The 26963-nt window shown below is 42.7% G+C and overlaps 1 protein-coding gene and 1 long non-coding RNA gene across 2 annotated transcripts in view; one reads left to right on the forward strand and one right to left on the reverse strand.

Annotated features, from left to right (window-relative positions):
• The first annotated feature begins 283 nt into the window (after positions 1 to 283).
• LOC144246652 (uncharacterized) lies at positions 284 to 26734 on the forward strand. The gene is made up of 3 exons (XR_013340320.1): positions 284 to 347; positions 22346 to 22471; positions 26263 to 26734. It is a non-coding gene; the product is annotated as an uncharacterized LOC144246652 (long non-coding RNA).
• CDK15 (cyclin dependent kinase 15) overlaps positions 2039 to 26963 on the reverse strand; it is a 34510-nt gene continuing 9585 nt past the window's right edge. The window contains 5 exon segments of the mRNA XM_077784830.1: positions 2039 to 2148; positions 7455 to 7594; positions 10179 to 10227; positions 17215 to 17278; positions 22362 to 22455. Of these exon segments, the coding sequence (XP_077640956.1) occupies positions 2039 to 2148; positions 7455 to 7594; positions 10179 to 10227; positions 17215 to 17278; positions 22362 to 22455 (457 nt within the window).

The raw sequence follows: 26963 nt of genomic DNA on the forward strand, positions 1-26963 counted from the left end.
AACAGGCTCTTCTCTTCCTGTAGCTTCAGCTACACTTAGCTGGTACAGTATCACATACATGTAGGAGGTGCCGCATTAGATATCTGAATATTTATTTTGAGAGGCAGAATGAGAACAGTAGCAGATTCCAATGACCCATATGTTCCTCCTCAGCAGGTAGAGGGAAAGTGGTGGGTGGAATAGGGCAGAAAATGGGTGGAGTGTTGGCATGGAGTATATATCACCCTGGGATAGACAACTGACAGTATCTCATCTTTACCTGAAACCAGAAGGACAAGGAGGAGTCTGTGATGATGTTTTGTCCCTTGCTGTGTTGCTCAGGGCCCATGGATTCAAGATGGAGCCTGGTATGTTTACTTTTTTGGTTTTGTCTATTTTTGTAACTTAACCCAGGTTGGCGAAGGAAGGAATGCTGGCCAGTTTCATTATGTTCCCAGGAAATTCCATTCTCTCATGTGCCAGTGTAAGACTGTTGTGCTTTAGATGCCTATCTGCCTCTCATTAGAATTGAAAAAGCATGCAGAAGCCCCTGCCTGAAACTCGTACCCTATTAAGATGACAAAAAAAAAAAATTACTGTTTCATTTATAACCTTGCTTGCATGTTTGAATCCAGATGACTTTTTAAAAAAGAGAATTAATAATATGAACACCATCACATATAGAATGTTTTCCTGCAATGAACTGCAGAAGAAAACTTGAGTTGACATTTAAGCTTGTTTAGCATGCTTTGTAAGCAGCTAAAAAAAGGGACACAATAATTTTGAGGACTGGTTAATATATAACAAAAAATGTGACGAGTTTCTCCCACTAGTTACAATTTTAAATTATATATTTGTGAAATGCTCTCTAAATAATTTTAAATGGGCCCAATCCAAGTTCATTGAACATTGATGCATGAGTGCCCTACTCAAGTGAGTTGTCCCAGAAGCCTTAGTGGAACTGACAGCCAGCTTTTCTGGCAGGATTAGTTTCTCTCTGATCACAGAGAGGGAAAAGCCATCCTGTCTGCACTCAGCTGAGCAGGTGAGCAGGGAAGGCATTCAAGCTGCTCCAAAACCAAATCTGGTCACAGCGCTGGCAATGTCAGGTTTTTCTTAAAAGGATTCCAGGCTGGCCTCTCTGCCTGCTATTGTCTACATGATGAGGGCAGAAAGGGTAGAGAGGCTGTGAGACCAAGCACTGAGTGCTGGGATCTGATCCTATAGCAGATACAGGCCATCTACATGCATTTGGAAGAACAGATGGGTAGCTGAGGTGTGTCCTGCTATGCTAAGGTTGTCTCTTTGCTTGACAGACAATAAGACAGTCACACTAATTTGGCCTGAAAATAATTTTCCAGGTCTGCCCTGCAAGTACAGACCCAGCAGTGACACTGACAGGACACATGCTGCTAACAAATGCACAAAGTAAACAAAGAGACAGGATATAAAAAAAGTATATTTTCTGGTAATTTCTTTTAATAACAGTGATTCTAAGCAAGCTTTTGCTCTTCTATAACAAAAAGATGAAAAACATTGATGCTGAAGCATAATTTTGAAACCTGGGATTAAAATAGTGATTAATTAAAACCAAAGATATTACAAGATAAGGAGATTTTGCCTAGCTCTGCTCAGGTTCCAAATTGTGTGAAATCAAAACAAGTAAGCTATGAAATGTGAACTCAGTAGGCAAGGACAAAGGCAAACGAAGCAATTTGGTCAGTTTAAGCAATGGGGAAATGAAGCAATACTTTTACTGGGGAGGCATTGGAGGAAAGGGCATTGGTCTGAGATTTGGCAGTATGACAAACAAATCCAAACCTCCCATGGTACCACTGAACATTGTTCACTGGGGGCCATTGGCTTGCTGGTCTCTTCTCTCTGAATGTGAAATTTCCCACTTTGTTCTCACCCTGGAATGTGATCATCCAGCCCTGAGTATCAAGTCTATTTTCCCATCTTCAATACATGAAGAACTATATGTCCTAAGGGTGATGGCAACAGCTTTGACAATGGCAACTACATGCTTACCCAAGAGTTAGTCAATCATCCATGATTTCTACCAAAACTTGCTCGAACCTCCTGAGACACGGCCTTTTCGGTAAGATGCAAACAGGTCACAGATTTCAGGTTGCAGTCTCACCCCTGGAACTGTGAGCACTGATTGCCCTGTGGAAAAATCAGGTTGAAGAGAAAGCTGCAAAAGGGTCCTTTTCCTTCATGGTGCTACTTTCTTAATGCTCTCCTGTGACATTAGCTGAAATATAAACTAATTCAAGATCCTATTTCTCACAGCTGCATTCCTTCTGATTGTTTTTGGAAAATTATTTCTTTAATCTAGACACTCTTCTCTAGAAATCTCATCTGCAGTTTCTTTTCTTTATTCTTTTTCTTTTTCTTGGAGCAACCAGCAAAATACTATTTGGTAGAACAGTGGTAGGAAGACAACCCGCTAATCAAAAGGATTCAAATGGATCTGCACACTGCCAAGCTCTCTCCTTCCCACCCAGCAGAGGGGAAAAAAAGAAAAAGAAAAAAGAGATAGAGCGAAGGCACAGAGCTTCTCTCCTTCAGCAACCTCACAAATGCAAAACCTTCCACTCCAGTGACTCCTCATTAACTTACCAAATCTGACAGTCTAATTATCGTAGCTGCTTCGCGCTTAGAATAAATAAATACTAAAGTGGGTGTTTAAAGAAATTGAGCAGTGAAATTCAGTCATCTAGACAGTCAATAGAGAGTTTATTTTAAATTTTTATATTCTTATGTATTTATATCATTTTAGGAAAGATAATGAGATAGTTGTCTTTCAGGCTAATTGAGTTCCTATGCTCATGGTTGCTTGCTGTCACAATCTCAAACTTAGCTTTAACTTTTGTGCCTTAGAAATCTGATCACTACCTCCACATTTACTCTTTTCTGCTGATAAGTGGGTGAAGTCAGAAGTGCACCTGAGGGTGGGAAATGACTATGTGAGACTTCCAGTCTGGATGTCTTTTCACAGCAAACAAGACAACTAAATATTTTCAGATTTGCATTTAAGAATGTTAAAGGGAAAATGGAAGTTAAATAAACCTCAGCTATAACTTGCAATTAGACAAAACTGAAAAACATCTGCTAACCTCTGATGCAATAGTGTCTGCCTCCACGAATGGTATTAACAGCACTCCCCCCAAGAATGGTTTGTCTCTCTGAACAATAAGACCTTTATAGAGATTCTCTGGCCTGAGATCAATGGGATTCAGAGCATTTGATCCATGTCTGTAGGACTTTGTTTCCACAAGTCATGTGGGCCAAACATTGCACCAGTTGCTTTTGCAAGAGCAGGAGCTGGGGAGTGAGCAAAGGAAATTTTCCTTTTCCCATCTTCCCCCTTGCCCTGCACTCCTAAACAGTGCCCAGCACAATGCCTGCCCCAGGACAGCATGCAGGGAAGAGCTTCAACAGGGCAACATGTCCAGAGCCCTGTGCACTTGGCAAGCATCTGCTGTGATGTTGCAACAGCTCTTTCCTAGGGTAGTGGTTTAATGACAATACAAAACATTCACGTCCTGTCAGTATGAAGGCAAGCAGATCTTCCACTACTGTGGGGATCACACCAGGTGAAGTGGGGGGTGGTTTTCCTCAGTTAAGTGAAGATTTGTTTTATCACCTCACAGATAAGAATGCTTCTGGCTTAGGAGGGGCATCTGATTTCCTGCTCATCACCAGCTTTGGTTTATTCTTGTATTAAGACACATTATAAACCAGATTCATACATATGGTAGGAACTTTCTAGGTGTTTGTATGTGACTTACAGTGAAGGATATCTGTTTGCTGTATACAGAGATCACAAAGCAGAGTGGTAAAAAAAATCAAGTGACTGTATGAAACTTTTAGTTATGTAGGAGAACCTAGGGAAACCAGCCAACCCAAACAAGAGATGATGAAAGCCAGCTCTTCTTTCTATGTCCCCTGTGATAACATACCAGTGCTGGCTAATCCCAACAGTATTGGGATTTTTGGTAGGCAATGGCTTGCAAACTTAACCTCCTTATCACCCACACTTGCTTACTTGCTTTGTCTTAGTTTAGATGCAGCAGACATTAAAATGACTGTCAACATCAAGCCTCCCTCCTCTTCCTTGTCTCTGAAAGGATGAATAGTGGGCTGTTTCAGGAGAAATGGTACAGTGTCTTCATCATCTGGTGCACTGGTTTTGTGTTGCTGGGGGAGATAACAGTTAGAGACCAACTGTACCCAAAAAGAGCAAGTAACCCCTAGTCAAAGCCAGGATCCCATCCATGCAACACACAATCCTCCTCATGGAGCACGTACTGGAATTTACTAACTGCTGTACCGAGGGTATGGCCAGGGTTGAATGTCTCCTACACTGAGAGAAAGGTCTCTCCTGAGACTGAACACTGGTCTGGTGGGGAAAGGATCTGGTCTCCCTGGCCCCTGTGCCTGAGTGGTTTGGCCAGAGCTCTTCTTGCAGAGTATTTTCTTGGGAGTGCACTGTTGATAACCCCAAATCCCACTGCTTACCTTCCCTGCTTGCAAGGCTGCTCTAAAGCATTGGGGGGCAAAAGAGAGGAAAAACAAACCAAAGCTATAAGTAAGAATAATAAGCTGCAATTGTTACTGTGTCTGACCTGCCTGACAACAGAGTGAGATACCTCCTCAGAAGGCCCTTTTGCACTTCAGGACTGACACTGAGTTGAGAGCACAGCTCATGCTTTCTTGATTCAAGGATCTCATCTTTCTTCCAGGAGGGATTAATTGGACAGAAAACATTCTGCTTTAGCAGGTGGCAAAGGGTTAGAATGAAGTTTTATCAGAGCTGCTGCAGTGCAGGGCTGCACTGCACAAAGATAATTGTCTCAGGATTGGCTCTGGCCAGAAAAAGCATAGCAAATGCTCCAGTTTTAAAAAAGGTCATCACTACCACCCCCTAGGCTACTTAGCCACACTGAGGGAAAGCTGAAGAAACTCCTGCACCTCTCTCTCTTTTTATATCCAGAAGTGCTGGTGGCACATGTAGAATTAAGGCCACCAAGAGGATGAGCAAGGTTTGAACCCAGCCCTCAAGAATCCCCTCCTAGAGCTACAGGCACAGGAATGAGCAGCTGTAGGAGAGGCCCATCTGTGGGCCAGCCCCACTCAGAGGACAGTGAACCTTCTTCCTCCCTTCAAGCATGGCCTACTCTTTTTTGTAGCACTTTGCACTCAGATGAGCATAGCAACAGCAACCTGTTCCACCCTGTAAGAACTGTTCTCAAGGAAGTAAAGAGCCCTGTGCTCCCTCTCCCCCTTCCCAGGGGCAGCAGCCAGCCTCTAACCATTAACATTCCTCCTAGGAATCTGAAACATGCTGTTTGGAGGGGTACTTAACTTCGAAACAGTGATTTCTCCAATTATTTTTCCCTAGGAACCGACCTTTCAAAAACATCCTCTAGCTTCCAGCTTGTCATAACAACTTATAGAAAGGACAGTTATGGATACAGTTATTTCATAAAAACAGAATAATTTCTTATGAGAACATTTTTTTTTTCAAATTTTGTTTCCTTCTTACTCTCTCACACACCTTGGGATTAGCCCCAGCTTCTTTGACCTTTCATCTCCAGATCACATTCTGCCCTTCTGCTTTAACTTTCCCTTTCAGAGGATGGCAACTAATAGCCAGCATCCTCCAGAACAAAGTGGGAACAGAATATATTTAAAATCTGCACTGTTATCATAGCAACAAGAATTTTAAAATTATACAGTTAAATTCCAAAAGAGTGTTATGCCAAAGTGACACAAGAGAGCAAATGTCATAAACAATTATGGCAAAAGGAATGGCTACATGGGGAATTATTCAGAATAGCCTAAATTTCACAGGCTTAATGAGTCACTCATGAATATGGTCTTGCCTGATCGTACTGTACTTGTTTCAGCCCTGTGCACTTTGATTCTTTTCTCAACACATTGGTTGCTATGATAACGCCATGCAGTTTCCTGTCCACATACTTCTTGCTGCAATATGGAGGATAATAAATATGGGATGGTGCCTAAATCCAGGTGAAAGGAATCTGTCCCCTCAATGGCAGCATATTGGAGAGATTGACACATTATGCCAGTCTGTTTTCTCATTCCTTCTATTTCTTCTCACTCTCTCCCTTTCTCTCACACTGTCTGTCTCTGTACCTGTTTTTTTCCTCTCCCTCTCTCTCTCTCTCTCTCTCAGCACTGACACTTTCATCTTCTCCCTTGGGGATTGGAGATGTCACTGCGGGAAGTGCTTGTCCGCCTCTCTGGCAGCAGCAGAGCCCTGTGGCTTTGACAAACCTCATTTAATTGGGAGGAAGCCAGGAGGGTTTGAAAGAACTGAAACATCCACGAAACTCCTTTTATCAGGCATAATTTAAACTCTGCATGGAAAAAACCCTATATGTATAAAGAAAAGTCAACTTCCCTCCTGCTGTGCGTGCTCCCCTCCTCCCCCCCCGGCACAGGCAGGCTCCTGTGAGATTCCATCTTTTCATTTTTCTAAAAGTGTCAAAGTAGATTTGTGCTCTGTGGCTGGGTGAACAGAAAAGGAATGCAGATGTCTCTCACTCAAGCACATACACACACAGAGCACCTTCTGAAGGGCAGCAGTGTTGGGGGATTGGGAGAGGTGCTAGCTCGCTGCTCCTCCACTTGGGATGTGTCGCAGGAGGCAGAAATTTGGTTTTCCAATAGCTTGACAACACAGTCCATGAAGGCTTTTCCTTAATTGCCCCATCTTAAAAACACCACCAAACTAACTAGTGTACAGGGTGCCCAGGAGGCAACAGGGAATGCAAGGTCCCTTTGGCCTGCAGCCCAATAGGAGGAAGCTTTCCCTAGTGAGGAGCAGAACTGCAGCTTGAGAGACCCTGTATTTTTTGTCAGCCCAGGCCAGGAGAGGCACAACTGTGTGTGCAGCTGTGTGCTTAAGAGAAGGGAGCAAGGGAAGAAGAAAATAAAGCAGGTAAAACTGAGGGAGAACTGGTGTGACAGGGTACAAGGAACAGCTGTCTCAACATCAGAAGGGAGTGGGAGGAGCAGGCTAAGGGAACTGGGGTTAGCACACCATGCTGAGCAGATGGGAATTCAGGACATCAGTAGGGACAGTGGGTGAATTACACTGAACACACAGAGTGAGCTGGGGAAATGTCCAGGCCCTTGGGGGTTACAGAATGGGGGAGATGACCTGTCAAAGCATATACACCTCTGCTTTGCAGACAGCCATGGTAGCACCCCGTCAAGGTCCCCTTCTAATATTAACACAGTGGTCAAATAGAAAAACAAGTTGTCAAATTTGCCATGGGATGTAAACTTTGCAGCTTATAGGAGTGGGGAGGGAGTGCAGGCAGAAAAGAGAGACATCCAGGTGAATGGCAGAGACTTTCAAAATAGAGAAGAAACTCACAGTAAATAGCACAGGCAGCAGCTCTTCCTTGGTGAGATGAACTTGCGAGTTAACTTACCAGCAGGAACCTGATAGAGCTGAGGAGGCAGAGGGCTGAAGAAGCTATGAAGAAGCGCATCTTGTGCAGAGATTCGGCCTCGAGGGAAGGCTGTGAGCATCCTGGAGGCCAAATTCTCTGCTGCTGGCACCCTGCTCATCCTAGGAAAACAGAAGAAAGAATAGCACAGCAGATGAAGATGAGCCAGAAAGCTGGAACCAGAACATGACCCAGCCCTTCTCAGCTTGAGGCAAAGGTAGTGGAGGGACACAGGGGAGCTGGATAAACCCACCCCAGCTTTATAGCTTTGCAGGAAATTTGCTTTTCCATCTGAGTTTGACTATGTTGGGGTATATGCATCCAGGATTTCAGCTCAAACTCATGTTTACAGACCAATTTTGAAAACCAGTTTCTGGCTTTTAAAAAGAAGGTTGTAAGTGAAAGGGGAAATGACGCTGAGGAGACTATGTTGTAACTGTAATATCAGAGTTTAGTGGTACCAGTTTACAATGACAATCCAAATGTAGAAAATAACGTGACTGGCCCAGTGAGAAGACTAGAGGTCAAACCTAATAAAACAAATGAAAATACCATTTTCTCTTCTCCTACCCCAATACCAGTAATGTAGCTGGTTGTAAAACGTGTTGGGGATTCACAGAGAAGAATCTGTTGCTCAGGATGAGTGCTTAAAAGAAATGTCATACACATATGCTCCATGCCCAGCAAATACCAATGCCAAGTGGCTGCTCCCTAGAGGAGAACACAGATGGGGACAAGGAAGTGGAAGAGCGAAAACAAACCAACAAGGAAACAAATAAAATAGTAATTTAGTTTTACAGCTTTTACTTTGTTTGTTTGTTCTGATCACGTTTCAGCTTCAGAGCATGGCCTGTTGTGCTTCCTCCCTTGGCCCCCAACAGTGCACCCCCTCCAAGTGATATCAGGGGTTGGGATCCCCCCACTCCTGCAGTCCCCCTCCCTATACAGGACATTTGACATGCTGACATTTTTGTTTGGAGGAGATAAAATGTAAAATATAAAAGAAGAGGAAAAAACACCAAGACAGAAGGAGAGAAAGAGATCCTGAGAAACAAATTTGTAGAAGGGATCTGGCCTCTCTGTGGTAGATAATTGCTAATTTTCACCTCCAGAAAAACAGTTCAAGCCCTTGTTTCCTTGGGGAGCAGGGCTGGGACAAGAAGCCAAAGCATCCTGTCTGAGGCCTCTTGCTAGAGCTGCATGACAGGCTGCCCTTGCCGTGACAGGGTCTTACTGGAAACCTTCAGCCCCCTGGTCTCTGCTGCTGCAGGCTCCCACTCTGAGCAACAACACAGTTCCATGCTTCCCAGCATGGCTCAGGCTTCCTGGTGGTGGCCAAGCTCTGTGGAGAGCTCCCTTTTGATTTCTTAATTGCTCATGGAGAGTCATAGCTGAGCGGTCTGTATGAAGCAGCTCTTTCCTTCTCCCAGGCTGAGCATTCTAAGGCAGTTATTTGGCCATGGCAGCCAAATGACCAGGACTCTAAGGCAGAGCTGGAGCTGGCCCACATGCAGCCCAGAGCTCTGCCACAGAGGTGCTAGGCCAGCCCTTGGCTTGGCCTGCAATGGGGTCTGTCAAAGGATTATGGCCAAAAAGCAGAAGTACAATATAGCACAGTCACAAGGAATATACTTATTTCTTTGTTCAGGCTGAGAGAGGATTTGTTCTGTTCCAGGACCTGCATTATAAGGGTTTGGGACATATTGAGCTTTCTGTGTTTCTCAAGCTGTGCATTTCAGTAACCTGTGCTTTGCTGAAAACTTTAGCATGTTTGTTCAGCCATTTAGAACTGCACCTGAAGAGCAGCACACTTCCCCCCTAGCAGGGCTGGATCCTTATTAGCTGAACAGATAATAAACAGCAATCAAAAATGTGGTTTTGTCCTCAAAGGATATTTGATTATTGACATCTTCATGTACACAATCCTGAGGACAAATACTGTCTTGTCTTTTCCTACATATCTATAAAACTTGCTGTGTGCCTCAAAATCAGTTTAAGGGGATTGGATTTTAATGACTCCCTCAGCTAGGTTAGGGCACTTTGGACTGATTATAAATATCTTTCACTGATACATAGATACATTCTGTGTCTCTGTGTGTGTGTGTGTGTGTGTGTGTGTGTGCCTGAAAAAAATACTCCCTTCCTTTAGCACACTAGGGAGTGATTTGGCAGTGCTGGTGTGTCTGGTCAAGCTGTGTGTGTAACCATGGCCTTCATCTCATAGCTTTGGCCACTAAGAATGTGATTTTTCCCCTCCTAGCTAATCACAAGATTATTTCTTTGTCTCATGAAAATGCTGTCCTAGCATGTCTTCCTTACTGCTGTTGAGCAACATTCTTACAATCTGTTTTCAAAAATGAAAACTAGGACAGTGTGAAGTCTGTCCTCAGTCTGGGCAAGAGAGCCTGGGAAAGTATGACCTTCTCAATCGAACTGTGTCTCACAAAAAGCTGCACACAAAGTCATTGAATCACTGCTTATCTCAGAATAATCACTACTCCTCTGAGAATAATAAACCCACTGTGTGCCTACCTTTGCTGCGATCTCTCAAAATCAGCTGCTTAACTGATGTTAGATCTGCTTGTTACTACAGAGCCACCCTGCTCTTCCTGAGCTTGCCAAAGGAGCTCATTTCAAGTTAAATGACTGCATAAAGAAACAAATAAACCCAGAGGCGATTTGACATCGCTGTTATAGGTACCTTACCTGTCACAGATGACTCGGAGTCTCTGAGGTCTCCTGGAAGCAACCAGTTCTGGAAGGTATAATATGCAATCACAAGATTAAATGAAAATCAAGCCAAAACTCTGAGCCCCTACAAAAAATGTGCTCAGAATTTCAAAGGGCCCTGTAGAATCGATCATTTTATTATTTATAAATATACATTATTCCTATAGGACTTGAGTACCTGCATTGATCTTAATAAGGCTGTTCCACTTCTGTAACCCTTTCCTTTTGTATATCTGTGAGTACAGGCCTTGGACCTCCTCCTGTTACAGTGTGAGTCTTAGCTTTGACATCAATAAAAGCAGTATCAGTCCCTAAAGCCTTCACACAAAGGAAGCAAAAAGAAGTTTGCCAGCCTGAATCCCCAGTCAATTGTCTTGTCTTTCCAAGGGGCTGCTGAGCTTCACATATTGCCCCCATGGGTACATGGGGCTTTTCTACATGGATGCAAAAGTAAGACTGGGGATGGAGACAAAGCACTTTGATCCCACTTTCTTCTTGCCCACAGCTCTCACTAAGTTTGTTGTTTGTCCAGTTAACCATGCTTATGGAGGCTTTGTAACTCACTGATTATTGTGATCCCTACCAGAATGGAACTCAGCAGAGTTTGCAGTGTTGTGAAGTCTGTGTTCTTGATATTTTTCAAGGAGATATTTCTAAACATTGTGGCTCTTCATTAATAGAGGAATACAATCCTCAAATGCTTTATTGTAAAGCAAGAATTTTCTCAGGCTTAGATACAAATGAATGGCTTAAGCCTGGAAAATTTCCTGGTGGAGCTGATAAACATAGAGATTTTTTTGCCATCAGAAAGGCTGCAATTTCTACCCACCTACATTTTCCTGAGCACTGTTTTTGACAGCAGAGAATGAACAGTGGCACTCTAGTCATGGGAAGGAGAGCAGGAAGGGTGGTGTCCACCACTCTTCCAGCTCAGCCTAGACAAGCATTCCCCACAGCAGTGAGACCACCAGGAGGCAAGCACCACTGGTCTGTTGCCAGCAGAATCAGAGCTCAGCTGGTTAACGCTGCACCTTTCAAGAGCATCTGCCCTTCCTGCCTGCCTGGAAGCACCAGGCTCTTCATTAATGCACAGGAGCTGCTGCTGCAGTCCAAGTGGGAGTCCCCTCTGCTTTTGCCTGCACAGCCATTTCCAGAGCGCCAGACCCAGCGTCTGACTTGATGTACAGATGACTTGAAAAAGTGTAAATGATTGAACTTCCAGCCCTTGACCTTTCCAGCAGCAATCTTGCACCATTAAACCAGGCAAGCAGGTTTCAAAACATTACACAGGGTAAGTAATTGTTCAGAATTGAATTATTCTCCTACACCCAAATACTAAGGTAGTTTCTAGAGCAGTAAATGGGAGTATAACTTGGGATGGGATTCATGGCTGTTTATGTGCCAGAGCACTGCATATCACCAATATATAGAGGGTATATATATTAGCGTCTTGAATACTTCCTTCCCAAATAAGTCATCTAGACTGGCAGAACACTCCTCTTGGATCACTTTCCTTTTTTTTTTTGCCCACTTGACTGTAATAAAAGTGTAGAAATAAATTACCAATGTAAAGTTTCCAGATAGACTAGAAGAAAAACAATTTTAAAAATTGTTTGGAAAGGCAAAAAATTTTTCTGTATGAGGCATAAATTTTTGTCTCTTCACAGAGCTGGCCAAAAACTTTCAGATGTGGTAACTTTCTGTCAGAAAAATTTGATTTGTGAGATGAAAGTATTTTATGAATATATATAAATTTCATTAAATATTAGTAAAAACGCCAAGATTACTTAAGTACTGTACTGAAATCTTTTAACATTAATATTCTTCAATGAGTTTAACACAGAATTTTAAAAATGTATGTTCAGTTGGCAACAGCAGGGCAAAATGTTTCAATGATATCTTAGGGAAATGTCACTTTGTTTTTGCAGTGTGTTTTCAGGACTAACATTCCGAAGAAGGAAATAGGATTTTCTTTACATTAGAAATAAAAATATCAGCTTGCTTACTGGGAACTGGGAAGAATACCTGAATTATAGAATTTGCTGTCTTGAGTGAGCCTCTTGACTTAAATTTATCTTTTATGTAACCTGGAGATTAATAATTATCTGCAAGGGTAATGTAAGAGCCAGTGAGCCACCTACTCCTGTCCCTGTCCAAACACATCTCTCAGTGAAGAATTCAGCTTGAGTGAGGACTGCCAAATTTGCCACTTTGAGTATACAGAGCTTTGATTATAAATGGAAAGTATGGGTAAGAAAACAGTGTGTCTGTGCTCAAGGAATTAATGCAGTTAACTAAAGCACTTTAAACCAGTTCAGATTAATCTCCTGACTGACCCCATATAGACAAATCCTTAGAGAATGCTGAGGCCCCATTGTGTTGAGCAAGGTAAAAACAGAGCAGTAAATATTTTCCCTACTGTAAGATTAAGACCAATTTAAAATTGAAAAACACTGTAAACAGCTACTCCATAAAGATAAGACATAAAAAATATTTTTATGATAGATCATTCAAAAAAGTAGATAAACTAGTGATTTAATTATCTCACAATGATGATCGCGACATAAAATGATGGGATTGTGTAGTGCTGATTGGCTTTTTTAACACTATGAGTAGATCTGAAAGGCAGCACATAGGTTTGTTATTTTCTATCCTTATGCAAGGTAGAGTGTGCTAATGAGGAAATACCTTCTTATTTGAAAACCCAGGTGGAAGTGGCTAATGAGCTGATAATGAGGCAAGCAAGCCAAAGGACAAATGTTAAACTTTCCTAATTGATGAAGAGAGAGAAAGAGGATGCCAAGTGCTGCTGGATGAAGGCAGTGGGGTTGCAGGCTCACAGAAAAAATTTCTCTCATTAGTGAAATCTCTGTGGCTTCAGGACAGGAGCAGAGCTCTGTCTGTGTGGCAGGCTGGAAACTGCAGGCTGTGTGCCCATTGCCATACAGACGGGAAGTTTCCCTACACCCTGGCTGCTTACACTGCACTTAGTTATAGTGCTGCTCTTCCCTTTGAGATCAAAGCCATATGCAGTTTATTATGACAATAAAAATTTTATCGTTTTAGAATTCAGTTTTCAACCATCCCATGTGTTAAATGAAACATCAACATAAAAAGTGAGATTACAAAAAAAAAAATAAAAAAAAAATTAAAAAAAAAAAAACCAAAAAACAAAGCACTCGGAAGGCAGACTTCATCTGCATTTTCACCAATGTCATGGGAAGTTTGTGTTTCAGGGCCTGCTGCTTGTTGCCTCCATCTGCTGGTGAAATTTTGGAAACGCAACAGACACTGAAAACACGTACCTGGGAGCACAGCTTGACTCTGGAAAGCTTCTAAATCTCATTCAGCATACCAAAGCCTGCAGATACGTGAAAAACTAGAATTTCTTTGAAAGTCATTGCTGCATCTGAAAAAGCCTCATGTGAAACTTGCATCTGCACTGTGAGATGATATTACCTGGCACAGGCAAGTTCATGATTCAGCCTGTGCAATAAATCAAGGAGTAAAGCTTACTCTCAGTTCATCATGTTATTGATAGATATGCACTGCTTTCCACTCTTTGGAATCCAAATGTCAGAAAAAGGAAACAAAAACTAACTCGGTACATTGGGCGCTCCAGTATTCCCAGTTTGGCAAAAGCACTAGCTTAATGTCATGGGCTGTGATTCCTAATCCTTTCCTGCCCTTGACCCCTGCTGTCTAGATTCAGACTTGTAACCATTAATGGGGCTGGATCAAAACACTGGCCTTCTGGTGTCACCGATGGTGTTTAGAGGGGATTTAAACTCACTGCTTTTCAGTCCAGTGAAATGAACACAGCAGTAGATTAATGCAAGGATTTGAGCTCACTCAGCATGAGAGCTTTCAAAAATAGTGTTAACAGAGCTGCAACTGCCTCTTTCAGGGGAAGCAAAATGAGGGAACAGAACAAATGAACAAACACAGGGCAAAGCCTTGTCACTATGGGTAGGATTGGTAAGCCGGGGAGCCAGGGAGACGGCCAGCGAGTGTGCTGAGACGTGGGACAGGAGCTCTCCCAATGTTCTCCAGGGAATGGCTCTCAACTGGCTTGCAGGCCCTGTGACTGCACAGAGCTCCCTACCCCAAGTGTCTCTCCTGCAGAGAGAAGGTGACATCTCAGGCTGTAGGGCTGGCCACTAATGGGTTACTGACCCATCCTTCCCATTCACCTGGAGTCAGGTTGGGACTTTGGCAAACTGTAGGGAATGGGCATGAGGCTGTTCTTGAACTTCTTTGTGCAAGACACTGGGATTTAGGGTAGTTAAAAATGCCTTTGCACATTTCATCCCTTGCCAGCTGCCCACAGAGGAGGCAGAGGAGCTGCCCTGTGTGTGCCTGACTCAGACCCCACAGCCCATGCTGTATCCTTTTCAGAGTGCAGCAGGATGTGCTCAAGCCCACAGCAGTGACAGGAAAACATCTAAAGGTTTCCAGCTTTCATTTCAAAGATTCCTACTAACCCACCTGGCCCAGGAACCCTTCCAGTAACAATCTCAGTCTGGGGCTGAGCCTACGCTGCTGAATCCAGTGGGAGTTTTGCCATCAACTTCAATGAGAATAGGATCACACCTCAGTGCTTTGTTTTGCCCGTGTTCATTCCTTGCCGCGGGCAGGAACCTGTTTGTTTGTTTGCTGCCTGTGCTCAGTGTGAACATCAATAGGACTAGCTAAAAGAATTCAAACCATTAGATTTGGGGAAGAGCTCCAAAGTTTGTTTGCTTATCTGAACCAACCCAGGCACCCAGATTCACACAAATGGTCTGGGAATAACCTCAGGAGAGAAGGCTTTCTCAGGCTGACTCCACAGATTGTATTTGGGCTGAGCATGTTCTGGGGAGGGGGGGAACAGCATTTGTGCATCAGGGAAGAGAGGGGAAGTGCCAGAAGCATATAAATGGCATTTAGCTTTAAGCAAAAATACCAATTTGTCTTTTTACCAGCAGTCTCATAAAAAAGTGAATTGATTTAGTTTATGAGTGGGATAAATAGTCCAACCTTAGATTAGCCTTCTTCTGTCCAGACTGGTTTGTGTAATCCAGGTGTAAGCCAAGTGCTTTGTTCCTGTATGTGGCTGGAACAGCTCACAGACCCTTAGTTTCTCAAGAGGGGAAAGAGATATTGCCTCTCCAGCTAACACAGCTATTGCTGAAACTGATGTAGCATCTTCCATGTGTTTGCCAGCTCTGTGGGATGCTCCAACAGAAGTGTCCTTTGAGTCCTGCATTTCTGTCTGGTCCAGCCACAAAAGGCACCAGCACCCCAGTATCACAGCATAGCACAGGTCAGTTCTGCCCCTCTGGAGTCCAGTAGGGAAACTTTCTATCGAGTCTGAAAGCAAGTCAGGCATGAAAACTGCTTATGATGACTCAACTTAACTGGGGCAATTGCCCTGCTGTCCAGGTGCCTGTCCTCTCCTTCCCAGCCCTGCCACTGGCACCCTCCAGAGCAGCAGAGGACAGCACTACTACTCAGACAAAACAGAGCTGAGGGAACTCAGAGCACTTTGAGGCACTCACATTCTTTGTTGTCTGTGCAAGTTTCTTTGCTAACATAGCCTTAATGTTTGCATTTCTAGGTTGTGCCTCTACATAGCACCAGGATATCTAACCATCATCACTCAGAGTTTGTATGTTTGAGGCTTCGTATTAGCAGGTGACTGGCATAAAAAAATTCTTCGTGATTAGTTCCTCCCACACATGAGCATTTCTGTATCCCCCGAACTACTCTTCTCAACTTGTAGACTCCAGCCAGACCTTCTACAACTTAGAGAAGAAAATGCTTCCTCCAGCTGTCTGCTCTGTGCTTGCTTGCTATCCAAACTAAACTTGCTGTGGACAGCGACACATTCCCATTTCACGCTGGTTTGATTAATGTGTCTCAGCTAATTGTGTGAAAGATTCCCGTCCTTTCGACTGTGAGACCAGGTTATTGTTCAGCCAATCTCAGCTACCATGTGAAAATGGGGGCTGTTTAGTGTTCATACACTAGAATCAAAGGAGGGGCATCTTGGACTGGGTCACAGAGCAACACCCCCTTCTTTGAAAAGATGTTACTATGCTCTACTAAACCTGTAAACCTCTTGCTCAAAGCACTCTTCTCCCTCCACCACTCCCCCCTGTTCTTTTTTCCCTGTCCAGATAGACAGGCTCCCCCCACCACTCTCCTATGGTATAAGTGAGAGAGAATGGCTAGATTGTGGATAGCTGAATTTCACATTCTAGGGTTTTTAATATTTCACTTTAATATTTCTCTTACAGAATGATCCTGCTGAGAGGCTGAGAATCAGTGCTCATCATTTCCCCCTCACTGACACTTGAATATATTTTCCCAGGAGAAAACATTAAACAAAAAGAGAAAGAGAGAAAAGGAGAGAGAGAGGGAGAGGGAGAGTGACTGAGCTAGCTTTTCAAAGCATACTTCTCAACCTGCCCACATCAAAATAAGAGACAACTGGCCCTTTGAAGTTCAGGACACAGACTTCTCTACCAGCTCATGTGGAAATAAAAGAATCCAGCTTTGTAAATCACACAGATTTCTCACCTTGCCGACATCAAAATCAGGGACAGTGACCTTTAAAGCTGAGGTTTAAAGGTCCCCAAACCAATCTCCATAAAAATAAGGAAAGTTCAGATAAACTGCATCTCCAGGTGTCTGTCAGCTTTTCCAGTCTAAACCAGAAGACACTGGTTCTTTGCTCCATTCCACTAAGGAGTGGAGACTAAATACACTGTGAGACTTTGAGCAATGAAATCTTCTATTAGACTTATATACACCAGCACTCAGTGAGGCAGCTTTGCCACACACATACCTCTGATTGTAAACGAAGCCAATTCCAGTGTTGTTGAAGGTCCTACAACAGCACTGTCATTAAGTAGCTCAGGGATTTAGTAACACTGAAGCACAGGATTTTTCGTAAGAATTACTGACCCAACAATGGAGTGGCTAGTGGCTCAGAGAAAAGCTGACCTTCTCATGAGTTAAATCCTACCTGGGTTATAGCTGGGGAGCTTGGAAAGTCCTGGCCAGGTGTCTTCAGTTGGGACCCCCAATACCTGCAAAAGAAGAGAGTGAGAAGAACAATGACCTCTTTCTGCCCATTCTTTGCCTTCGTGTGGAGTTGGAGGAATCACTCTCAGAGGAGAGTGACTGACCTTCCCTGTAAACCAATGCAGAATTACACTGGCCCTGGCTGGTGCTGGATCTACCACTGTGCATAAAGGACACTGACATTTTAGCACTTGATTATGTAGTAGAAAAGCTCCTGCTGAGACTGAATGCTGTTGCTGCTGGGAACATCAGTGAAGGCATATGCAGCTTCACTGCCAGGTGCCACTGCTGCCTGTGTTTGCCAGCCGGGGGTCACACAGTTGAGCCCTTTCCAGTGCTGAAGGTGTCCTCCCATAGCAGAGCTGCACTGGGTGAGGCTCTGTGCCCACCTGCACTGGCAGCAGCTGCTATGTGCAGCAGCTGGTATGTACAGCAGCAGCACAGGCTGTGAGCTCTGAGAAACCCTTGCCTTCTGAGGTAAAAGAGTAAAGCTGGCAGACAGGTCTGGTAGCAGAGCCTCACTCTGAAGGATACAGAGCTTCAGCAGTGTCTTTGGCCTTTATTGGGGATTGTGGGCTTCAGTAGTAGCTGCTCACTGAGCAAAGTCTGGGCCAGTAAAGCCTCCTCCAACTTCATTTTAGTTTCTGAAATGTGTGAGATTGAGCATATCTATTTTTCTGCAGTTGTGGATGTTTAGTGTTTTTATTATTATTACTTAACTCATGCAAAGTGCCCTGTGCCTATTGATACGGATCATGTGTGCTAAAGCAGTAAAGCCACATATTTAAGAAGAGTTCACAGCATGTGAAATGGTAGTATAAATCAGTACTGCTATCTCCAAGCATTCAAAGCTTTCATTCAGACAACCCCCAGAATTATCAGGTTTCCTTAAAAAGCAGTGAAATTTTAACATTAAAAGTTTCAGGGTTTTTATTCCCTTTCTCTTCTCCAACACTAGCTTTGTATTGCATTAGTTACCTTTTGCATATGATAGACAATTTCTGTTCCTTAAAATGTGAGCTGAGATATATGACATGGGGAACTTGGCCTCCCAAAAGTTTGTATTAAGATTGCAAGAAAACAGGCATCAGTGAAAAAATACATGAAAGAAGGAAGAAATATAAAGCCAGCTTGTGGTAGTTGTAAAGCATCAGGTAGTTGATTGTTTTTCTCACTCACAGCTAGGAAACAGCTTGACAATTGCAGCTGTCTGGAGAAGACAGCCACAAGAAGGGTGTGCACCTCACTGCTGGCACACATTAGCACGGTGGCCTCTGAAGAGAAGCAGGTTGCTGTGGCCCATGGTTCCAAGCTGTTTATGGACTCAGCCTGCCACAGCAAAGACTAAGGGGGAGGATCCTTGTCTGTGCTCACCTATAAAATCAGCCTTGGAAGCTTGAAAGCTCCCCAAAGAGAAGGTGTCTCACAGTGTTCAGCCTGCTGAGGACACTGCAAGTTGTCTGGCACCACTGGTGATTTGACACCTTGGGTGAGGATGCCTTCTTCACTGATGTGTGGATCATGTGACTAGAACAAGTCTGCCCAAAGCAAACTCTCTGTGTACAGAAAAGAGTTGGAATTTGAACTTGAATCCAGAATTTGCTCTTTTTTTGCTATCCTGGAAGCAAAAAGGGCTTCCTGGTTAGCTTTCTAGGAAGCCCTGCTCAGAGGGTCCTCATTCTTCACAGTTTCTTGTGAGCTGTTAAACATCAGTTCTACAGGCATAAGAGGAAACTGGGTAAGTTCAATGCATAGTAAAATCATACTTGCCAGGGTCAGCTCAGCATTCTGCTTTGTTTGGTGAAGAATTTAAATAAATAATTACTTGTGTGTGCTTATAGTTTTCTACATAATGATTATAGCAAATATTACATTTTACTGCATTGAGGAGTGAAAGTGTTTAGAGCACCAATCACTGAATGCTGTATCAATTTATATTTATATTTGCATTTTCTGAGCCTTTTCTTTACAAAATATGCTTTTCTGACCTGTAAACTTGCATCTCTTTTTATTTTCCAATGTAATGGGAAAGTGATCTCTTCCTCTTCCATTCTCTTCTCTTTTTTTCCCCCAGTCTGGATCTTTAGTAGGTTCCTTGCCAAATCAGACAATGTGTAACAGTTATTTATTTGAAATTAATTATACTCTGACAATTATTTTACCTGTTGTGTATCCACCCTAAATCTAGATGTCAACTCTCTGGTCCATGTCATCAGAAAAAACAAAGCAACTTCTGTACACTCTGTAGTGAAAGGTCTTGTTGCAGGTCAGTTCAGCCCACTGGGGAAGACACAGTTTCAGCCAGAAACATTTTTACAGTGCTTGTGTTTCAGCAAGTGCTTTAAGATGGTGTTCTTTCTCTCTGCCCTCTAAGTGCCTGCTTCTCCTGTGATGACTTAGCTGAAGGAATCAACATAGCTGATTTTGTTTAATTTTGTTGGGAAGTCCTATTGTGTGTTTTGTGTTGAGGAGCCTTGTAGTCATTCATTTGGCACAATGTTTGGCTCAGCAGCAGAGGCACCCTGGTGGCATTCTGTAGCCTAATCCAGCTCATATGAAGTCCTTCTCAGCACAATGTTAATCAATAAGATGGAGCTTTTGCATGCAAATCCTATGCCCTCCCTCTTAAAATTTGAATCATGGATCTTGAGTTGGTCAGGTTTGCTTGCTCTCCATGCCATGAGCAAACTGGAGATGCTGGGGTTCTCATTCACTCATGCCACGCTTCCATAACCAACTCTGCCAGCCTTCCCTTCACGTTTGGCCCTGCTCCCGTGCCATGCCTTCATGAGTACCAGTGCTCATTAGGGCTACTGTTTGTGCAGCCAGAGGATGAGAAGGGCAAAGCTGTTCTCATTTAGAGTAAGCCAGGGAGAAAACAAAGTTGCAGGGTTCCCAGTTCATGTAGCCCCACATGTGAGAAGTGACACAGCAATGAGCAGCCAGGTGTAGAGATGGGAGATGGAGATTGCTTTAAGTGGTACTTGCCTCTAGAACAATTTTTGGTAAAATGACAGCTAGTCAGTCCTGATGATTCAACAGGACAAACACATTTCACGGAAGGGAGATTTTCCAACCATGTATCTATATGGTGTGTGAACCAACAGTCCCACATGGAGATGAGCATACTGGGTGATACAGACTCATGCACATAAATGCAGTCTCTCTACCAGTGCAGGGTACCTCTAGTAGTAGTACATGAAAGCAACTGACTATTAGAAAACAGTAGGAATCCCCATTCTGAACCTCACACTCAGCAAAATATCTCATGCTAGACATTGAAAGCCTCTAAGGAGCTTTGAAATCTTGGTCTAACACAGAGCCTCATTCCAGGCTGTATAATAGCATAAAACCTCCTGTGAAAAGCACTAATTATTTCATATCTCTTTAAAATTCCTCATGATTTTTAAATAAGGGGGTTTTTTTTTGCCTTCTGTGGCACAAATCCTGTTAATCATGGTATTAGTTATAATACCATAGAAATTATGATAGTGCTACAACCCTCTAATGCAAAACCACAGGAAATGTATCCTGAGATTTCAGAGACATAAGTGTAAGGATAGCCTGAGAAACTGGAAACTGGACCCTGCTCGGCTTTGAACCTTGTTAATTGGCCAAGTATGGATTTCCCCCCGCCCCCCCCCCAAGAATTCTTTTTTCCCGCCACTCTCTATGAAAGAGAAATTCAGCATTTATTTAAATTGACTGAACTCAAGTCTAAGAACTGGATGCACTTACCTGACTTTTAATCACATTCCTACTTACAAGCAGAGAGGAAAACCCTACCAAACAAGAGTGTTTCTGCATGAAGTGGTTAAGCTGGAAAAATCTGACTTACAGTCAGATGTCTAATGCAGCAGTCTAATGACTATGAAGTAATTTCTCATTATTTTAATGAATTTTATTTTTTCTGTACTTTCTCCTTTGAAAACCCATGTTTCAGAAACACTCTTTGCATAAGAGTAAATCCTTGGGAGGAAATGTGAAAGGGCAGACAGAGAATCACAGAATCTGCTGAGTTGGAAGGGACCCAAAAGGATCATTGAGTCCAACTCCTGGCCCTGCACAGGATACCTCAAGAATTCCATCGTATGCCTGACAGTGTTACCCAAAAGCCTCTTGAGCTCTGGCTGTCTTGGCTGTGACCACTTCCCTGAGGAGCCAGTTCCAGTGCCCAGCCACCCTCTGGGTGAAGAACCTTTTTGTAATATCCAACCTAAACCTCCCCTGACCCAACTTCAGGCCATTCCCTCTGTTCCTGTCACTGGTCACTACAGAGCAGAGATCAGTGCCTGGCCCTCCTCTTTCCCTCACAGGGAAGTGGTGACTGCAGTGAGGTCTCCCCTCAGCCTCCTCTTCTCCAGACTGAACAGACCAAGTGATACCTACAGCAAGACCTAAGATGAATGCACAGTTTGCCTTTGCTGTTGAGTCAGTAACAGGGCTGGGAACACACAGAACCTGTCAGTGCTGCTGACTGCCTCAGTTCTGCCAAACCAACTCTAGGAATGCAGCTCTGGGTTACTGTTTCTCCATCAGAAAAAACAACTTAGGAAGCACCCAAATATGTTGCTCTCATTCGCTTTATAAAGTAATTTCACACTTTCTATTATGCCAAATCAGTCTCTAGAGCTGCACTGGATGATACAAAATGTGCCAAGTTAAAGTGAAGAGGGATCTCTGACAAATCTCAGGGTCTTGCCATTTTCAAGGTAGTTCTAGAGCAGTATTAGAGCTCCTTTGTGAGAATGTGGTGCACTGTATCCTACAGTTAGTAAAGGACTTAAAAAGAAGCTACAGGATTTGCAGTACCTGCACACGTTTTATGCCTTCTTCAATTTGATGTAATTTTAATTTGCTTTAAATTTTTGATGAGATGACAAACATCAAAAGGAAGTAATTTGATTTACTCCTGTGTCTGTAAGAAAGTTGCCAAATATAAAATGGGTTACAAAGTCTGCTATGAACTTGGCAGATTAGACCAAATTTTTTCTGCTATTCACAGAACCTATGCTTCGGACTCCAAAATTAAGTAGGCTGGAGCAATGGATTCTTTTTCTCTTCCATTTCAGAGTGTATTTTACTCACCGCCCAGATCTTCTCCAGCTGTTCATGAGTACCAGAAGTTGCTGCAAATATTGGCTGACCCTGGATCATTTCCACAAATATACAGCCTGCACTCCTGCAAGAAACCCAAGGTATTAACTTGTTCACATAAATGTTATATATAACATGATTGTTAGGATGGACGGGGAGAGAGGCAGAGATAATAGTTGGAATGGAAATTTAGAAATTCTGATTTGTAAATGCAGAAATCTTGATAGAAGAGCACAAGTGAAACAGGACAGGAACAGACCAAAGATAAGTTACATTCACATGCCTCTAGGATTTCAGAAAAAAACCTAAAGGAGTCAAGGTTCCATACAAGTCTGTTCCCATTTCCTTTTTCTCATCAGCACCACCCACTGAAAAAAAAAAATTCACTTTTCTCCAGCAAGTCAAGACAGGTGATATCCTTGGAAAAGGAGCTCACTAAACACTATCTTTTTTATCCAGTACCAAGAAAATTGTTTCTCTGTCCATTAATCCTTTTACAAAATATGTGGAAAAAGGATAATGGCAGAAGCCTGTGGATGGACTTTCCATGAGAAAAGGATACAAAACTGGAGTACTTACAGTAGGAAAGATAAACAGGGAGGTACTACACACTTCATGGCTTGAAGGATGTATTAGATGCAGAAAGAACCCAGAAGCATTAACTACTATAGCTATTTTCCTTCAGAAGCAATTAGCTCTTTGGAAAGCTGAAGTCAAGTTTTCATAGCATAAAAAACCTGGTCATAATAGCAGTTAAAATATTCTTATTTTTATGTCATCCCTTGCGGTACACTTGTGCCAAAACAAACCAGACAGCTTAAAAAAACCCAACATGCGCCAAATTGCTTCATTTTACTAAGGTGGATTAGTCCTCATGGCATTAATGATGAAATAATTGTGATCAAGGTAGACTTGCCTTTTTGCAACTATTCCGAACTCTTATTATACTATATATTAATTTTACTTTTTAATAATTTCCTTCAATTTTTTTTCCTAGGTTTTCTGTCTTTTCACTAAGTCCCATTGCAACTCCTCAGGTTTCAGTCTCATTCTTCTTTGATTATATCATATTTGAGTCCTTTAGGCTCATCTCTTGAAAACCCAGTGTTGTCTTAAAAGCTATGGAAGTATTATTTTCACTTGCTTAGCATTAGCTGGTAATATCTTCTGATCATCTGTACTCCTGTGTTACCCTCTGCACCTTGTTTTTGCAATAGTGTAGTTGCTTTCCCACTTGGTTGTGGTCAGTTGAAACCCTGGCATGGAGCTCATCTGTGGTATTTATTTTGGTCATCCTTGCACACCAGGTGGTGCCAGCCTGTTTGCAGATCCATATCTAACACTGGTTTCATAAACATTTCTGCTGCACTTTCCCTTAGCTTCCTGTGCCCTAACTTTGGCAAGTCTTGTGAGATGAGCTTCTTTGTTTGTCTAATATCCTCTTACAGAGTCTAGGCATCATGAAACTTAAATCCACAGCTTTTGCAACATAGAGTTTTTCTGGTGTTTCATAGCACTATCACATGATTAGACATTACTTTGGAGCCCACAGATAGATTCTACTGAGCCCAGTGTCATACAAAGACTGTTTTCACAGCTGATGTACATGCCCAAATGGCTCACTCTATTTTGCAACCACAGGAGCTGCTGTAATCGGCTGATTGCATTGCACAAGTTCAACTGGGTATGGTCAAAGCAATTTAGGTACTCTTGATTTGTAGGGGGAAGAGAAACAGCTTTCTGTGTTTTTGGAACAAGTGATGCTGATGTTCCACCACAGTTTGCATTCTGATATCCTAGCTAGAAAGGGCCATTAGACTGGCAAGAGCAGGAACTTTGAAAACTAATGGTAGTCATATTAGCCTTGCAGTAGAGGCCTCAGCTTTCCTTCTGAGAGTTACAGTGACAGCTCTGAGAGCATTATGAGGATCCTTCTGATAATGAGGATGATTCAAAAGCATTTACTTTTAAATGTTTCTAAATACTTAGACCTGGGGTTGTTTTGCTTTCCCCCTTTTCCTTCTTGCCACTCTAATAGTAATTTCTCAAGTCTTCTTACCCCTTCCAGTCTATAAATTTCTAATAGGGTCTCAGTCCTATAAAACTGCCTTCGGAAGAGATAAGGCAGAGGGAGGGGTCTTTTGGGAAGATGCTTAAACATTATATTTTACCAAGTGCCAGATATGCACACAAATCAAAACAGTGACAGTTAAAGTAGTAGGAGAAGTTACAGGGATATTCAGGGAGCATTAGCAGAGGTGATTCAGACAGTACAGTTGTATCCATCTGCAATCCCTGGAGAAGGTCTGGACACTGCACTTTGCCCTCAGTCTGCAGTGCTGCATCTCACAATGGAAATATTCTCATCGGGATTAAGATTTAAGATATCTCTACAGCATCCCACAGTTCCCTCTCTGTGCTTGGGAGTTTTTGTTGGCACTAGGAGATGACAATTTTATATTTAACCAGAAATATATACTTCCTCTTGTTCATGAGCAAGCCTGGTTTGTACAGTGGAGCCCTTAGCCAATCTCCCAGTTTGGCATGGAGGGGCACTGTGAACCAGGCTGAGGAGAAGGCTGTCGTGAGCCTGGCAGGTACATGTTAAATGACTGCATGTGAACTCCTATTCTACATTAATCTACCATGGAAGATCACTGTGATTTTTTTTCCTCTCTCTTTTTTTTTCTTTTTTTAATGGAAGATTATGCAAGGAAAGTCTGACTGAAAAGAAGACATCTTAAGGCACTCATGATGTTTGCAACCATTAATGTGGCTGTATATAAAGCACTTGGTGTTTTTCAAAAAAAGAAAAAAAAATGCCTTCTGATATGCAGTGTAATCTCCCTGAAATCCCTTAATTGAATCTTCTAAAGTCCCAAAGAGATAGTGAGGGAGAAGGAAAGAGAAAAGAGATACAGAGAGATTAAAGCAGCTTTTCTAGTTAGTCCAAGAGCGACCAAGTCTCCTTCTATATCTCTTTCTTCATCTATTCAAGACCTCATTCACTTCCCGTGTGCCTCCCACTGACAGCATTGCTGCTCAAGCACACTATGCATGAATTGCAATAATGTTTTATTTTGCTATAATTGGTTTCTTTAAACCAAGGCTTTGACACCCACTGTCTCATGCCATTACCAAGGGCATTCTGACCTGCCTTCATGTAAATTGCAGCATCCAAAAGACATAGGGCTTTTTTTCCTTTCTTCCCAATAGACAAGTAACATCTGTGTGAATTCACATTATTTCCTAATAGACAAAAATTGAACTTAAATGCAGTGTACATCAAGATAATAAATGACTCTTGTTAGAGGAAGTTACTGAATAGAGCTCACTGAAGTACTCTCTATTCTCTCAGCGTGACATCTTTCTTTAGGGCAAACACTTTGAATGTTGTTATTATAAGGAGGCGTTGTAACAAAGGTGCCTATAGTGTGGATGTAGTTCAGTGGGACGGAGAGTTCTGTGCTGCTAGAGCTGGGATCTTTGTACACCATTCCTACGTTGCTGTTCATTACACCAGAGCAGAGTTATGCAGTGGGGATGTTGGTTTTGCACAGGCAGAAATGACATGTTTTCTGTGCATAGCTGGCTTTGGACAGGGGTCAGCTTTCAGGGGAAAAAAACCAACAGGCTTATGCCTGATACAAACCCTCTAATCTGCTAGACAGGTTCTTCAAACTCAGCAGACATTTCTGAGAGACTGTCTGGAGGGAAAAATGACAGGTAGTGGGGGTAGTAGACAGGACTATTTAGACTGGCTTAGCAGCTGGAAGCCATTAGAATTTAGCAAGGTTTTTCTCCTTAGAGAAGTCTTTAAATCATTAAATTAGCAGCAGTCCTAGGGAAATAAACAATCTAAAAACTTCCGTTTCCCTGACCTACCATCCAGACTTAGGTCACTGGAGTGCCTGATAAACTGCAGACCTCTGGAGGGAGATACAGCCTGTGAAGACCTGGAGCTTTGCTGTTTGTAAACTTAGCCAGTCATCTCACACATTCTTCAGCCTGCTGCACTCCTACTCTTTCCCAGCCTTTGACTCTGCAGTAGTTAAGAATAAGTCCTGGTACAAGCAGAAGATTAACTGGCCTGAAGAAAGGGTGAAGCAGCAATACCATCTACAGATGTAAAATTGCCAGAATAAGGAAGGTCTCCTGGAACTTCATAAGCTGCACACTGTCCATGAGCATGTCAGGACTGTATTGCTGGAAGTGGGCTCAGGTTGGTGCAGAAGTGAGCCAGAAGGTTGATGAACCTTACAGTTAGCCCAGCTGCACATCCAAGCCAGCCCAAAAGGCTGCTCAGACCCTGCAAAGCCTTCATCCTCTGCTGTTTTCTCCCCACTCTCAGAGAGTCCTCTTCTGTCTATGATTGTGAAGCTTGTTTCCTTTTGATTCCCAAACACATCAAGATTTTTGGGTAGAGCTCATATGGAAACAAGGCTTTAACAGACACAGCCCTTCTCCTGAGTGAAATACAAACCACATCTGAGACATGGTTTTTGAGAAGAAGGACAAAATATCACAGAAATAATTAAAATCTCAGACACCTTTCTATCTCCAGACTCATTGAGAAGCCCTTTAATGCCACAT

Source organism: Lonchura striata, chromosome 8 (genome assembly GCF_046129695.1).
Source record: "Lonchura striata isolate bLonStr1 chromosome 8, bLonStr1.mat, whole genome shotgun sequence".
NCBI lineage: Eukaryota > Metazoa > Chordata > Aves > Passeriformes > Estrildidae > Lonchura > Lonchura striata.